The sequence below is a fragment of the Pristiophorus japonicus genome, chromosome 5 (genome assembly GCF_044704955.1).
Source record: "Pristiophorus japonicus isolate sPriJap1 chromosome 5, sPriJap1.hap1, whole genome shotgun sequence".
Taxonomy (NCBI): Eukaryota; Metazoa; Chordata; class Chondrichthyes; family Pristiophoridae; genus Pristiophorus; species Pristiophorus japonicus.
This window is the reverse complement of record NC_091981.1, coordinates 129,422,506-129,436,749: the sequence shown is the minus strand read 5'-3', so window position 1 is coordinate 129,436,749 and position 14,244 is coordinate 129,422,506. Positions and strand designations below refer to the sequence as shown.

The 14,244-nt window shown below is 43.3% G+C and overlaps 1 protein-coding gene across 2 annotated transcripts in view; it reads right to left on the bottom strand.

Moving 5' to 3' along the window:
* hycc1 (hyccin PI4KA lipid kinase complex subunit 1) overlaps positions 1 to 14,244 on the bottom strand; it is a 103,555-nt gene that overhangs the window by 60,325 nt on the left and 28,986 nt on the right. For both annotated transcript variants that reach the window (XM_070880966.1, XM_070880967.1), the window contains exons 2-5: positions 13,701 to 13,780; positions 11,534 to 11,635; positions 6,921 to 7,100; positions 4,583 to 4,663 (exon numbers count right to left, since the gene is read on the bottom strand). In XM_070880966.1, the coding sequence (XP_070737067.1) occupies positions 4,583 to 4,663; positions 6,921 to 7,100; positions 11,534 to 11,635; positions 13,701 to 13,751 (414 nt within the window). In that variant the 5' untranslated portion in view covers positions 13,752 to 13,780. The remainder of the gene's footprint in view (positions 1 to 4,582; positions 4,664 to 6,920; positions 7,101 to 11,533; positions 11,636 to 13,700; positions 13,781 to 14,244) is intronic.

Here is a 14,244-nt window from a genome sequence, read left to right as displayed (position 1 = left end):
GTTTCCTGTCAGCCAACCAGTTCTCTATCCACGTCAATATATTACCCCCAATACCATGTGCTTTAATTTTGAACATTAATCTCTTGTGTGGGATCTTGTCAAAAGCCTTTTGAAAGTCCAAATACACCACATCCACTGGCTCCCCCTTGTCCACTCTACTAGTTACATCCTCAAAAAATTCTAGAAGATTTGTCAAGCATGATTTCCCTTTCAGAAATTCAGCTGACTTGGACCGATCCCGTCACTGCTTTCCAAATGCGCTACTATTACATCTTTAATAATTGATTTCAACATTTTCCCCACTACCGATGTCAGGCTAACCGGTCAATAATTCCCTGTTTTCTCTCTCCCTCCTATTTTAAAAAGTGGGGTTACATGAGCTACCTTCCTATCCATAGGAACTGATCCAGAGTCAATAGAATGTTGGAAAATGACCACCAATGCATCCACTATTTCTAGGGCCACTTCCTTAAGTACTCTGGGATGCAGCCTATCAGGCCCTGGGGATTTATCGGCCTTCAATCCCATCAATTTCCCTAACGCAATTTCCTGACTAATAAGGATTTCCTTCAGTTCCTCCTTCTCGCTAGACCCTCGGTCCCCTAGTATTTCCAGAAGGTCATTTGTGTCTTCCTTAGTGAAGACAGAACCAAAGTATTTGTTCAATTGGTTTGCCATTTCTTTGTTCCCCCATTATAAATTCACCTGATTCTGACTGCAAGGGACCTACATTTGTCTTCACTAATCTTTTTCTCTTCATATATCTATCGAAGCTTTTGCAGTCAGTTTTTATGTTCCCTGCAAGCCTACTCTCATACTCTATTTTCCCACTCCTAATTAAACCTTTGTCCTCCTCTGCTGAATTCTAAATTTCTCCCAGTCCTCAGGTTTGCTGCTCCAGTTGTAGGACTGGAGGAGATTACAGAGAAAAGGAGCGGTCAGGCCATGGAGAGATTTGTAAACAAGGGTTAGAATTTTATAATCGAGGTATTGCTTAACCAGGAGCCAATATAGGTCAGCGAGCACAGGGGCGATGGGTGAATGGGACTTGGTGCAAGTTAGGATATGAACAGCCAAGTTTTGGATGAGCTCAACTTTATGGAGGGTGGATGATGAGAGGCTGGCCAGGATGGCGTTGGAATAGTCGAGTCTAGAGGCAACAAAGCCAGGGTTTCAGCAGCAGATGATCTGAGGCTGGGGCTGAGATGGGCATTATTGCAAAGGGGGAAATAGACAGCCTTAGCACAGATTGTGGTTGGAACCTCATTTCGGTGTACAATAGGACACCAAGGTTGTGAACAGTCTGGTTCTTCCTCAGACAGTTGTCAGGGAGAGGGATGGAGTTGGTGGCTGGGAACAGAGTTTGTGGCAGGGACCAAAGACAATGGCCTCGGTCTTTCCAATATTTAGTTGGAGCAAATTTCTGCTCTCAAAGTACTGGATATAGGACAAGCAGTCTGACAATTTAGAGACAGTGGAGGGGTTAAGAGAGGTGGTGGTGAGGTAGAGTTCACATCAGCATGTTGTTAACATACCTGTGGAACTTGACTTTGTTTTCAGTGATTTGGCTGAGGGGAAGCATGTAGTTGAGGGGGCCAAGGATAGATCCTTGGGAGACACCAGAGGTAACTGTACGGGAGCAGGAAGAGAAGCCTTTGCAGGTGATTCTCTAGCTCAACTGGATAGGTAACAATGGAACCAGGTGAGTGCAGTCCCACACAGCTGGGCGACGGAGGAGAGGTGCGGAAGCTGAATTGTAGGGTCAAAAGTGTCTGCAGACAGGTCGAGGAAGATTAGTTTACTACTGTCACAATCACGTAGGATGACTTTGATAAGAACCATTTCAGTGGCAGGGGCAGAAGCCTGAATGGAAGGATTCAAACATGAGTACCGGGAAAGATGAGCACAGATTTGGGAGGCGACAACACGTTCAAGAACTATGGAGAGGAAAGGGACGTTGGAGATGGGGTGGTAGTTTGCAAGAACAGAGAAGTCAAGGTTTGGTTTTATAATGACGGCAGATTGAAAGGAGAGGGGGACAGTACCTGAGAACTGTTAACAATATCAGCAAATGTGGGAGGTCAGCAGTTTAGTGGGAATAGGGCCGAGGGAGCAGGAGGTAAGTCTCATGGACAAGATGAGCTCAGAGAGAGCAGGAGGGGAGATAGGAGAGAAACTCGAGAAAGATGAGAGTTCAGGACTAGTGCAGGGGGGAATCTTAGAGGAAGTTTGGCCCCGTGGGTTAGGGGAAGGGAGGGAAACGGGAGAGGCAGTTAAAAGGACTGGCTCAATCTTAGTGACAAAGAAGTCCACAAGCACCTTGCAGTTGTTGGAGGCGAGGGTGGAGGAGGCAGGGTAGAGTGGTTTAAAGACGATGATTTGCAATAGAGAAAAGAAGCCAGGGTTATCTTCATTCCATGATGATCCTGGGATAGTGAACAGCCTTGGCAAAGGAGAGCAGGATCCGATAGTGCTTTATGTGGTTCAGCCAGATATGGTGATGAATGGTTAAACTAGTTGTCCACCATATACTCAAGTTGGCACGTCTTGGACTTAAAGGAGTGAAGATGAGGGGCAGGCCAGGGGAACGACCAGGGTGAGAGAGAGTAATGATTTTAATGGAGACTACGGCATCAAAGGTGGAGGTGGGGATGTGGTTGAGCAGATTGGTAGCTGCAGAAATGTCTTGGTGAATAGAGGGCCACAAGCTGGACAGTGGGATTTTGAAAATGCAGTTGAATGTGAATTGGGAGTTTTTTTCCAGGGGTTGACACAGAAGGAAATAGGGTTGGAAGGGGAATGTGGGTGGAGAGAGATACAAGCACGTGATCAGCGATGGCCTTATTTGTGATAGACACGAAGAGTAGTGAGGGCACCAGAGATGGCAAAATCGAAGAGATGCCCATGAATATGGGTAGGGGAGTTTATATGGAGGGAGAGATTAAGGGAGGATAAGGGGGCAGTGAACTTAGAGGGGAGAGACTGGAGATGGAGACTGAAATTACCACGGATGAGAAGTTACTTGGTGCAGAGGCTGAAGGAGGAAAGCAGTGAAGATACCTCGATGAGAAAATTGTCATGGTACATGGGTAGACGGTAAAGAATGAGGATTGTAAATGAGAAATGAGAGGGGTGGAACAAGGTGAAATGATCAAGTGAGGAGAAGGTACCAGAGGAGTAGGGTGACAGATGAAGGTGTGATTTGGTGAGCCATAGGGGCCACCATGGCAGTTTGGTTGTGGTAAGTGGTGGAAGGTATAGCCAGGCAGGGAGGTTTCATTTGGGGGATGATGTCATTACCCCTCAGCCAGGTTTTTGTCAAGGCCATGATGTTGATGCAATCATTCACAAAAAGCTCATGGCCAGTAAGGACCTTGTTCACAAATGAACGGATATTCTGGAGGGAAATGTAGAGGGGCGGTGATAGCTGCTCCAGTGGCAGAGTCCACAGGGTCAGCACTGGGAGGGTTGAGTGCGACAGGAAAGAGGTAGAAAAGATAAGCCCCCAGCGGGCGCTCTGGACGTGAAGGTTGGCGAGAGAGTAGAATGGGGCAGTTGGGGTTGCTGCTCGTAAGGCAGCAGCAATGAGTGCCTCGATCGGCCCTTCGGAGGATGCCAAGGGAGGCAGAGAGAGAAGTTGTAGGTTTATCCAAGAGAGAGTCAAGCCAGGGACGGTGGCAGGAGAGTAGGAAGGTTGAAGGGTGCTGAAGGGTTGGGGTAGGGCTTTGGATGGGCAGAGTACCCAAGAGGATAGAAATGAAAGAAGGCATGATGACAGGAGAGAGGGGTCTAGGAGGGGCAGAGAAAAAAAAAGAAAGAAAAAGGTGGAAATAGAAGAAGTGATAGGCTCGGGTCCGGAACAGCAGCCAAAAGGTCCATGCGAATGGACACAGGAAAAACTCAAGTTTCATAGGCCTGGTTACATAGCAAGATTAGGATATATATATCCTGGAAGAGGAGTTAGCATGTACTGTATATGACCAATCTGTTTCCATATTTTAGATAAGCTTCTCCATTGAGACACGCATTTACTTATTCCATTTGGTGCATATGCTTTTGTATTATATGCCAGAGTTCCAGAAAGGAGGAATATAGCTGGGAAGGCAGGGAAGAGAAATAAATTAGTTCTATTGCTAAGGGATCCAGGACAGTGCTGCATAACAATGTTACAGTTGCACCCACTCGAATAAAATTGACTCGAGTTGCACATTTATTTGAATTCCTCCCCTACTTTACAACTAACCACAAAAGAAATAGATGGGAGAATACGGGCATTTATTTATATAGCAACAGCATGGATTTGCATTGCAAAATATTAACTAAAAAGCTATTTTAAATTAAGCTCTACTTTGCTAAAACTATTTACTCAAAACAAAGAGATCCTGTTTAGATGCAAAAAAAACCTCCTCCAGTATTAAAAGTAAAAGCACTTTTACCTTTGTGCGTTCTGGTAATGACAAAAATATAATTACAAACAAAATTGCTAAAAATTGTTGCTGCAGCACCTTAAAGTAATAAAAATGTACGTGATTCACCAACAAGCTTTAAGACTATATAGAATGCACTAAAATAGGCCTCTTACCTCATGATACACTGAAGGTTTTGAAAGAGATGGGATTGTAAAAGACTGCACTTTGCTACATCCGTCTTTATCTACAATTTCCTGGAAAACAATTCTAAACTTTAATCTTTGATTTAGACAACAATTTGGTGTTTAAACAAAACCAAAGTAAATAAACAAACAAACCATTTGTTCAGGGATGTATTTTACCCCCTTAATGAGTGATCAGGTTTAAACATAATGGCTCAGAATTTGCTGCCAAAATAATGACGAATTTAATGCACACGCCACTATAAATGTATAAATCATCCAACAACTTGTGGGAAGGAAGAGATACCACATGAATTGTGAATCGCCACAAGTTTCCAGACGAATTGCACCACTTCACCGTTAGTCTTGTGAAAATGGCAGCTCGCCCTAAAACTCCCTGTGAGTTTCATGAAGTTACATAAGAACATAAGTTGCTGCTTTTGCATATTAAAACTCACGACAGAATGTTAATTCTAGTAATTAATAGCATAAGCACTCTTTAAACAATGTGATAACTGTTATTGCCTGCCATTCAACGTCTCTGGCACAGAAAGTAAACAATTTAAACTGTGGAGTCTCATTCCTTCAGGTAGTGGATTTTAAAAATGTCAAATGTTTAATTTTTTTTCTTGCTTTTCCTTTCTCTCTCTCTAAATCCAATCTTTCTTTTTACATCGAATTCACCCACTCTCATTTACACGTCTTTCTCTTATTTCTCAATCTTTAACTCTCATTGGTTTAGGAGATACACTCTTGGTCCCACCGTTCATTAAGGTCCCAGGTGCCCTGGCCACGCTGTTATCAGCTTGCACTTCCAGCAACTTACAGGAAAAAGTCTAACTAACCAACCAAGTTACGTGATGCCCTGCTCCAGTAAATTCCAACCAACTGGCCCGTAAATTGCTGGAAGTGCGAGCTGATAATGGTACGGTGAGGTCAATGGGGCATCTGGGACCTTGGTATATGACAGGACCAACAATGTATTTCCTTAACCAATGAACCTTAAGGTTAGAAAAAAAAGAGGAATGACAGACAGAAAATAGGGCGAATTAGAGTCAAACTAGGTACAGAAAGAAAAAGAGTGTAAAAGAAAGATTGGATTGAGAGAGTGAAAAAAAAACTGAGGTAAAGGAAAATATTGAAAAACTTATCAATTTTAAAAACCTCCGAAGAACAAGTTACTAACTGCAGGAATGAGACTCCATAGTTTCAATTGTTCCTTTCTGGGCAGAAGATGTTGAATGTCATTGCTGGAACATAAATTGCATCATTAAAAGGGTCCTTACATCATTAAGAACCAGCCTTAACTTTCTACGACAAGTTTAATTCATCTTAAGAGCATAAACTGAAACTCACGAGAGGTTGACAGTGAGCTCCCATTGTCGCGAGGCTAATGCCAAATTGTCTAGTATTTTGTGGTGATTGCAACCCATGGCGTATCTCTTCCTCGCCACTAATTGCTGGGTTATTTACTTACTAATAATGGCGTGTGCATTAAACTCACGTCAGCAAATTCTGGCCCAAAATGCAAAAGGCAACGTTAAGCATGAACTTTTCACAATTAAGACTGCAGTTTTATTCCAGGAACCATAAGTCATAGCATGTTATGATAACCTATGAATTCTGGTTTATCCAACAGAATGAGTGTAGAAACACTAGTTTTGAGCTATTCAGTTTTAAAACCTATGTACATTATCTGCTTATTGAAATACACAAGTTCATAAATAAACTCTCAGAATTGTTTACATATAAAAGCTGATTTTACAAAGGCAGCACTGATGTGGAAATGGATAGCATATTGGTAAATCGCAGGCATGCTGCCATGATTTTCTGTTCATTAATCATTGTCTGCAATTTTCTGACATGTGACTAGCAGTCCAGACTCTATGCCAGTAACGTCCATGTGTAGAAATTGGCCTAGAAGTCCTAACTATCTTCACTTCTCGAAGGAATTGGATAACTGTACAGAAGCTGATTTACTTGTCTCCTTCTTCAAAAAAACATGTTATGATAGATTAATAAAAATGCTCCTTTGGATGTCAATTATCTTTTGCAGATATCATTAACCTCCAATTTTTGATTGCATTGAATTTAGACAGAGAACTTGCAATTATATAGCACCTTTTCAAGATGTCCTAGAGCCAATGAAGTACTATTTTTAAACCAGTCACTGTTATATAATTGAAGTTATTATTAAAAGATATGTCACACAGAATGCAAAAGACTATGGTGACCCTAAAAATATCAAAACAAAGTTGAAATGACTTGTATATTGCCCTGAGCTCTTAAAATAGATTTGGTTACAGAATCACAATTTATTATTACATACCAAGTTGTAGATGCCCAAGAGGAGTGCCTCAATGCAGCCACTACTGTGTGTATCTCGTGTTGCTATGACCGAAAGGTAGCTCCATAAGAGTTCAGGAAGAAACTGCAATGTGAATCTCTTCAGTGCGACCTCGCCACTGCGATAAAATTCAAACAACTGGTGGCAAACTGGCTCTAGCAACTAAAATTAAAATCAAGATGTGAAAGTTTCTAAAAAATAGAAATATAATTTTATAAACAAGCTGAAGGAGGACATGAAATATAAAATCTACAGCAGATCAATAATATGTTTTTAAAAACTACAAACCGGACTGCTCTCATTCATCTTGCAGAACTCTGGCATCCTCTTACTTTGGGAGATTATTCTGAGGCCTATCCTGAACCCTGTCCTGAAAGCTCCCCTCATTAAAGAGCAGCTGGTGTAGTCTCATGGCGGAGGGGCTATTTACAAGGTTTGGCACCACCATAAAGACAGAAAGGTCGCCCCACGTTCTATCTTGTTCGCTTATCTCACAAACGTGTTGCAGAACATCCTGACCTTTAAACGTTCGTTGCGAATGCTTTGGAAAAATCGCAATGCTAACCAGATTACTCGTAGCTTAGAAAATAGGTGCAGGAGCAGGCCATTCAGCCCTTCTAGCCTGCACCGCCATTCAATGAGTTCATGGCTGAACATGAAACTTCAGTACCCCCTTCCTGCTTTCTCGCCATAACCCTTGATCCCCCGAGTAGTAAGGACTTCATCTAACTCCCTTTTGAATATATTTAGTGAATTGGCCTCAACTACTTTCTGTGGTAGAGAATTCCACAGGTTCACCACTCTCTGGGTGAAGAAGTTTCTCCTCATCTCGGTCCTAAATGGCTTACCCCTTATCCTCAGACTGTGACCCCTGGTTCTGGACTTCCCCAACATTGGGAACATTCTTTCTGCATCTAACCTGTCTAAACCCGTCAGAATTTTAAACGTTTCTATGAGGTCCCCTCTCATTCTTCTGAACTCCAGTGAATACAATCCCAATTGATCCAATCTTTCTTGATAGGTCAGTCCCGCCATCCCGGGAATCAGTCTGGTGAACCTTCGCTGCACTCCCTCAATAGCAAGAATGTCCTTCCTCAAGTTAGGAGACCAAAACTGTACACAATACTCCAGGTGTGGCCTCACCAAGGCCCTGTACAACTGTAGCAACACCTCCCTGCCCCTGTATTCAAATCCCCTCGCTATGAAGGCCAACATGCCATTTGCTTTCTTAACCGCCTGCTGTACCTGCATGCCAACCTTCAATGACTGATGTACCATGACACCCAGGTCTCGTTGCACCTTCCCTTTTCCTAATCTGTCACCATTCAGATAATAGTCTGTCTCTCTGTTTTTACCACCAAAGTGGATAACCTCACATTTATCCACATTATACTTCATCTGCCATGCATTTGCCCACTCACCTAACCTATCCAAGTCACTCTGCAGCCTAATAGCATCCTCCTCGCAGCTCACACTGCCACCCAACTTAGTATCATCCGCAAATTTGGAGATACTGCATTTAATCCCCTCGTCTAAATCATTAATGTACAATGTAAACAGCTGGGGCCCCAGCACAGAACCTTGCGGCACTCCACTAGTCACTGCCTGCCATTCTGAAAAGTACCCGTTTACTCCTACTCTTTGCTTCCTGTCTGACAACCAGTTCTCAATCCACGTCAGCACACTACCCCCAATCCCATGTGCTTTAACTTTGCACATTAATCTCTTGATGCCAAGAGCTATACAGTTGGCTTCATGTTTCTTCAAGATATTTGTCCCACGCTAAGGGAAGCAGTCAAATGCCAGAAATGGGATCGAGTGGTTATCAAAATCCATACAACAGTTTTTGTTGGAAAACATCAACTTGGATTGTTAGCTACATCCCGTTTGGTACAGACTTAATGGTATGCATGCTAATGAACAGGTTTAGATGCAGTATATTCATGTAGGACTTTGCATCACACACTACAAAAACGGCTGCTGCCATTAGCATCAGAATTCACATGCTATATTGATCTTGACTCCATTTTTCAGACTCTGGGGTGAGAACAAAAAGGTGAATAACCCGAAAGCATTCCAGTGGTCAAGAACCTAAGACTTTAGTCATAAGCCAACAACAATTTGCATTTTATATAGCACCTTTAACAAAAACAATTTCCAAAGCACTTCACAAAGGCGTAATCAGACAAAATGGATGGTGAGCCAAAAAAGGAAATATTAGGAGGAATTACCAAAATCTTGCTCAAAGAGGTGGGTTTTAAGGATGGTCTTAAAGGGAGAGGGGGAACTGATGGCAGATTTTTAAATGGAGGCATTGGGAGACTGTGAGCCAATGTCGATCAGCAAGGACAGGGTCCTGAGTGAGCAGGACTTGATGCAGGGTAGGATACAGGCAACACAGCTTTGGACGATTTGAAGTTTACAGCACGTGGAGGATGTGAGGCCAGCAAGGAAAGCATTAGAACAAGAGAGTCTGGGCGTGACAACGGCATGGATAAGAACAGCAGAGTGGCTGCAGCAGAGGTGGAGGTTGGTGATGTTACGAAGAAAGTTGGCAGTCTGTGTGATGGAGATGATAAAGGATCTGAAGTTCAGCGCAAGGTCAAAAAAGTATTAAGGCTGCAAACAGTCTGGTTTAATCCGAGACAGTGGCCGGGGAAAGGGATGGAATTGGTGGCAAGGTTTTGAACTTTCTGGCTTTGGTCTTCCCAATGTTAAACAAGGAAATGGCGGCTCATCCAAGACTGGATCTTGGACAATCAGTCTAACAGCACAGAGACAGTGGACAGGTTGATATAGGCGGTGGCGAGCTGGAAATGGATGTCAGCAGCATGTAAATGAGGAAGAAAGTCAAGCCATTGCTGGAGATGCTGCGGCTGTGAATAGACATTAGTGGAACGAAACGATGGCAGTCCCATTGAGCTGGACAATGGATCTTAGTAATAAAGAAGTTCAGGTGCTCCTTCCACCTGTTGCTGGAGGTGAGGATGGTGAGGGAAGGTGTGAGTGGTTTAAGGAGACGGTTGGTGAAAGAAAAGAAGCCAGAGTTATCCTTGCTCACTGCAGGAAGATGCTAGAATAGTGGGCAGTTTTGGCAGAGGAATGAAGTCCAGTAATGTTTGATGTGGTATAGATAGATCTGATGATAGATGGCTAAACCAGTTGTGTACCAGATACCCTAAAAGCTGTACCATTTGTACTTCAGGGAGTGAAGATGGGGATCATACCAGGCGAATGATTGGGATGGGAGTAAATAAAGCTTTTATTGGTGATGAGGGCATCAAACGCAGAAGAAACAAAATGGTTGAGCAGATTGACAGCTGTGAATGAGAGCCATTGTAAGTGACTTGGGCGAGATATCTTCCTTGGGCAGATGCAGGAGGAAGTGGGGTTGAAAGGGGACGCTGATACAAGCAAGTGATTGGAGATGGCCTTGTCTGTGATGTAGATCATGGGAGCAGAGTGGCTGTCTGAGATGGTGAGGTCGAGCGGGTGGTTGTGACTATGGGTAGGAGAGTTTATATAAAAGAGATTTAGGGAGGATGGGAAAGTAACGGAAGCAGTGAAGAGAGTGCAAGGAGAGTTGAGATAGAGATTGAAATCACTGAGGATGAGTAGACAGTCAGTGCAGGCAGGATATCTCGGTGCAAAACTCTGAGGAGGTTGGGGGGGGGGGGGGGGGTGGAGCTTGGGAAGCAGTAGAGAACTAGGATTTTAAGTGAAGCAAGAGAGTTGGAATTAGGTGATGAAGATGACACAACAGAAAGAGGGGGTGGGTGGGGGGAGAAGACAACCAAAATGAGATTTGCCGATAACAGCCACACCACTACTGCAGCAGTTTGGGTGGGGAAGGTGGTGGAAAGTATACGAAGGTAGAGATATTTCAGTAGGCGCAAAGGTGTCACTGTCTGTGAGCCAGGTTTTATGTCAAACACAGGATGCCAATAAGGATGATAATTGCCTTGTCTGCAAGTGAGCAACATTCTGGAAGGAAACACAGAATGGTGGTGTTTGAGACGGGTGGTGATTATTGATTGCTGGCAGAGTCCAAGGGGACAGTGATGGATAGGGTGAATTGAACACAGTGGCTAGAATTTTCAGGAGGAAGGCGGGTTGGTGGCTGGGGCGGGGGGGGGGGGGGGGGGTCTCCGATACGGTTTTAACAGCAGGGCCTTGATTGGCATGCAAAGCTTCAGTTTCCCGCCCGCAGCCAGCCAGATTGAGAGGCTGGCTGGCTGCGGTTGGGTAAGCCTTAGACTGGACAGGGGAGGGAGGGTTGGTTCGGTCTTCGTGAGGGCTGGGCCTTTAAAAGGACTGGATTGGCCTCAGCATCATGGGGGGGGGGGGGGGGGGGGAGGGGTCAATGGGGAAGACACATCACATGAGCAACAAGAATGTCAAGCCAGAAGAGGAAAGATTAAGAAGGGTGACCAGAAGCTTGGTCAAAGATGCAGCTTTTAAGGAAGGTCTTAAAAGAGGCAGAACTAAAGAGGCTGAAGGATTTATGGGATGAAATCCAGAGCATGGAGCCTAGGTAGCTTAAGAATTAAGCAGAACTGGATCCGAAGTGAGCGCAATTATACTTTTATTCCTACCTCACTATGTGGGTCACAGATGACAATGTACAATTCCGAAACCAGAGTACTCTTGCCTTTTAAACTTGAAGCATAGCTGGATATAGAGGTCTCAGGCAGTGTCTGAATTCAAAATAAAAGTAATACATTTTAAAACTACAATATAAATTGACCCATATTTTAAAATATACGTCCATTAACTCGTGCAATTTTCAAAAATTAAAAATCTATTTGAAAATGTTTCTTTCAATAGTAAGGGTCATTGACCCAGAAGGGCCTTGGAGGATTTACTTATGCCCCATTCATACAGTCACATCTGTTGTGGCAGATCTAAAACAATTCTGGTTTAATCACAATTCCACCCAAAGCAGATGATCAGTAAGAACAAGTTTGCTGGATCTGCTCTTGCTTGCTACCAGGAAATTTGGTAGCATCTTTAATTGCAATTTACATCTAAGATAGTGGGAGAAATTTAGTCATCGTAAACAATGCATTATACTGATAGTGCATGATGCAAGTCATTAGCATACATTGGCCCGGTGGGTTAGGGGTAAGGAAGGGAAGTGGCAAAGGCAGCCAATCAGATAGTCTCAATTTTAAGGACAAAAGTCCATGAGCTCCTCACACTTCTTGGAGATGAGGGAGGAGGAGACAGGGGAGAGGGATTTAAGAAGATGGTTTGCAGTAGAAAAGAAGTCAAGGGATATTTTTGCATTCCAGAATGATTATGGAATAGTGAGCAATTTTGGCAGATAAGAGCAGGACCCAATAATGCTTTGTGGTCCAGCCAGATCTGGCGGTGAATAGCTAAACCAGTTGTCTGCCATATACTTTCAAGTCTGCGTCCCTTGGATTTAAGGGAGCAAAGATGAGAGCCGTACTAGTGGAATGGTCAGGGCGAGAGTGTAATGGTTTGTAATAGGGACTAGGACATCAAATGAGGTGGTGAGTGTGTGTGGTTGAGCAGATCGGTAACTGCAGAAATGTTGTGGTGACTGGAGGGCCAAAGGCTGGACAGTGAGGATTTCATAAGTGCAGTTTTAAGTGAGTTGGGAGAGAGTATTTTCCAGGGGCAAACACAGAAGAAAGTAGGTTTGGGTGAGAGGTGGGGGAGGAGGGAATGTGGATGGAGAGTGATACAAGGAAGTGGTCAGAGATGGCCTTATCTGTGATGCAAGTAGCGAGGCCACGAGAGATGGCAAGATCATGGGGGTGGCTGTGAATATGGGTTGGGGAGTTTACACGAAGGGAGAGATTAAGGGAGGATAAGAAGGTAGTGAACTTAGATGAGAGAGAGAGCATGATGAATAGAGATGGAGGTTGAAATCACCGAGGATGAGAAGTCACGGTGCAGAGGCTGAAGGAGGATAGTAGTAAAGATATCTCGGTGATAAAATTTTATGGTACTTGGGTGGGCGGTAAAGAACGAGAATTTTAAATGAGAGGTGAGAGGGAACAAGGTGAGATGCTCAAAGAAGGAGAAAGCACCAGAGTAGGGGGAACAGACCCAGGTGTGATTTGGTGATGACAGCCACACCGCCACCATGACGGTCTGAATGGGGCAATTGGTGAAAGGTATATCCAGGCAGGGAGGCTTCATTTAGGGGTAAAGTGTCATCACTACTCAGTCAGGTTTATGTCTTGGACATGATGTCGATGCAATCATCCATGATAATACTCATGATGGCAAGTGAATTAAGCCAAGAAGTCTTACACAATATTCTCTAGTTGCATGCAAAGCATGACATGTTACCTTCTGTGTGAATAAATGAAGGGAACTGAATGAATATGTTTAATTGAAAACTGCTGCCAATACATAAACTCTAGAGATATCATTATTTAAATTAGGAAGTACCAAGTGAACGCGGCTTTTGGATATCACCGTAGCAGATCAAATCCTCTGTTAGCAACTAATTTTTTTTAAAGTTAACTGAAGCGTGAATGCTGCTTCTGTCCCTGCATTGTATGATTCATAATTTCTTCAATATTAGCTGAAACCACTTAGGTGATTAAGTATAAAAGGCAATTGCACCTTAACAAGGTACAAAGTACTCACTGAACACGTGTTTCTGCCCCTAATAGCCATGCTTTCAGTGGTGCTTTTGTAATCAACATTAATGGTTATGGCAAATGGTTTACACTATTTTCTCAATTTAAACATGGGCAATTTAAGTGGTGAAAACTACACCTTAAATTCTGACAGCCATTCCTCCACAACTCCTTTGCCTGTAGCCAACATCTTTGCACATCTGTTGCACTTGGCTCTACCTTTTAAAAAGGAAAGAGAAAGACAAAATTAGAATTATGACATCTAAAAGAATTACATCAATCTAATTTTAAATATAGAGAAACATAATTTTGTGCGCTCCTTATATTCTATGACAACTGGGTCACTTTCAAAGAAATATGATTCCATGAAACAACTAAACCACCATCTACAATTAATAAAATGAAAGTTAAATAAACTCATATCATAAGCAGTCCCTCGTATTGAGGATGACTTGCTTTCACATCAAGAAGGGATGAGTTCACAGGTGTTTCAATGAAGGACCTAACATTCCAGGTCCCGAACTACATGTTGAAGGGTGGAAGATGCATGTGCGTGAATTTGTTTAACGTGTGGTGACCGTTGCACGCCAGTCACTACACGGGTTTGACAGAGCTATGTCTTGGTCCAGTAGCAAGGGTTAACCAAGACGACCGGCGACCAGCTCTACTGCACGGACCTAGTA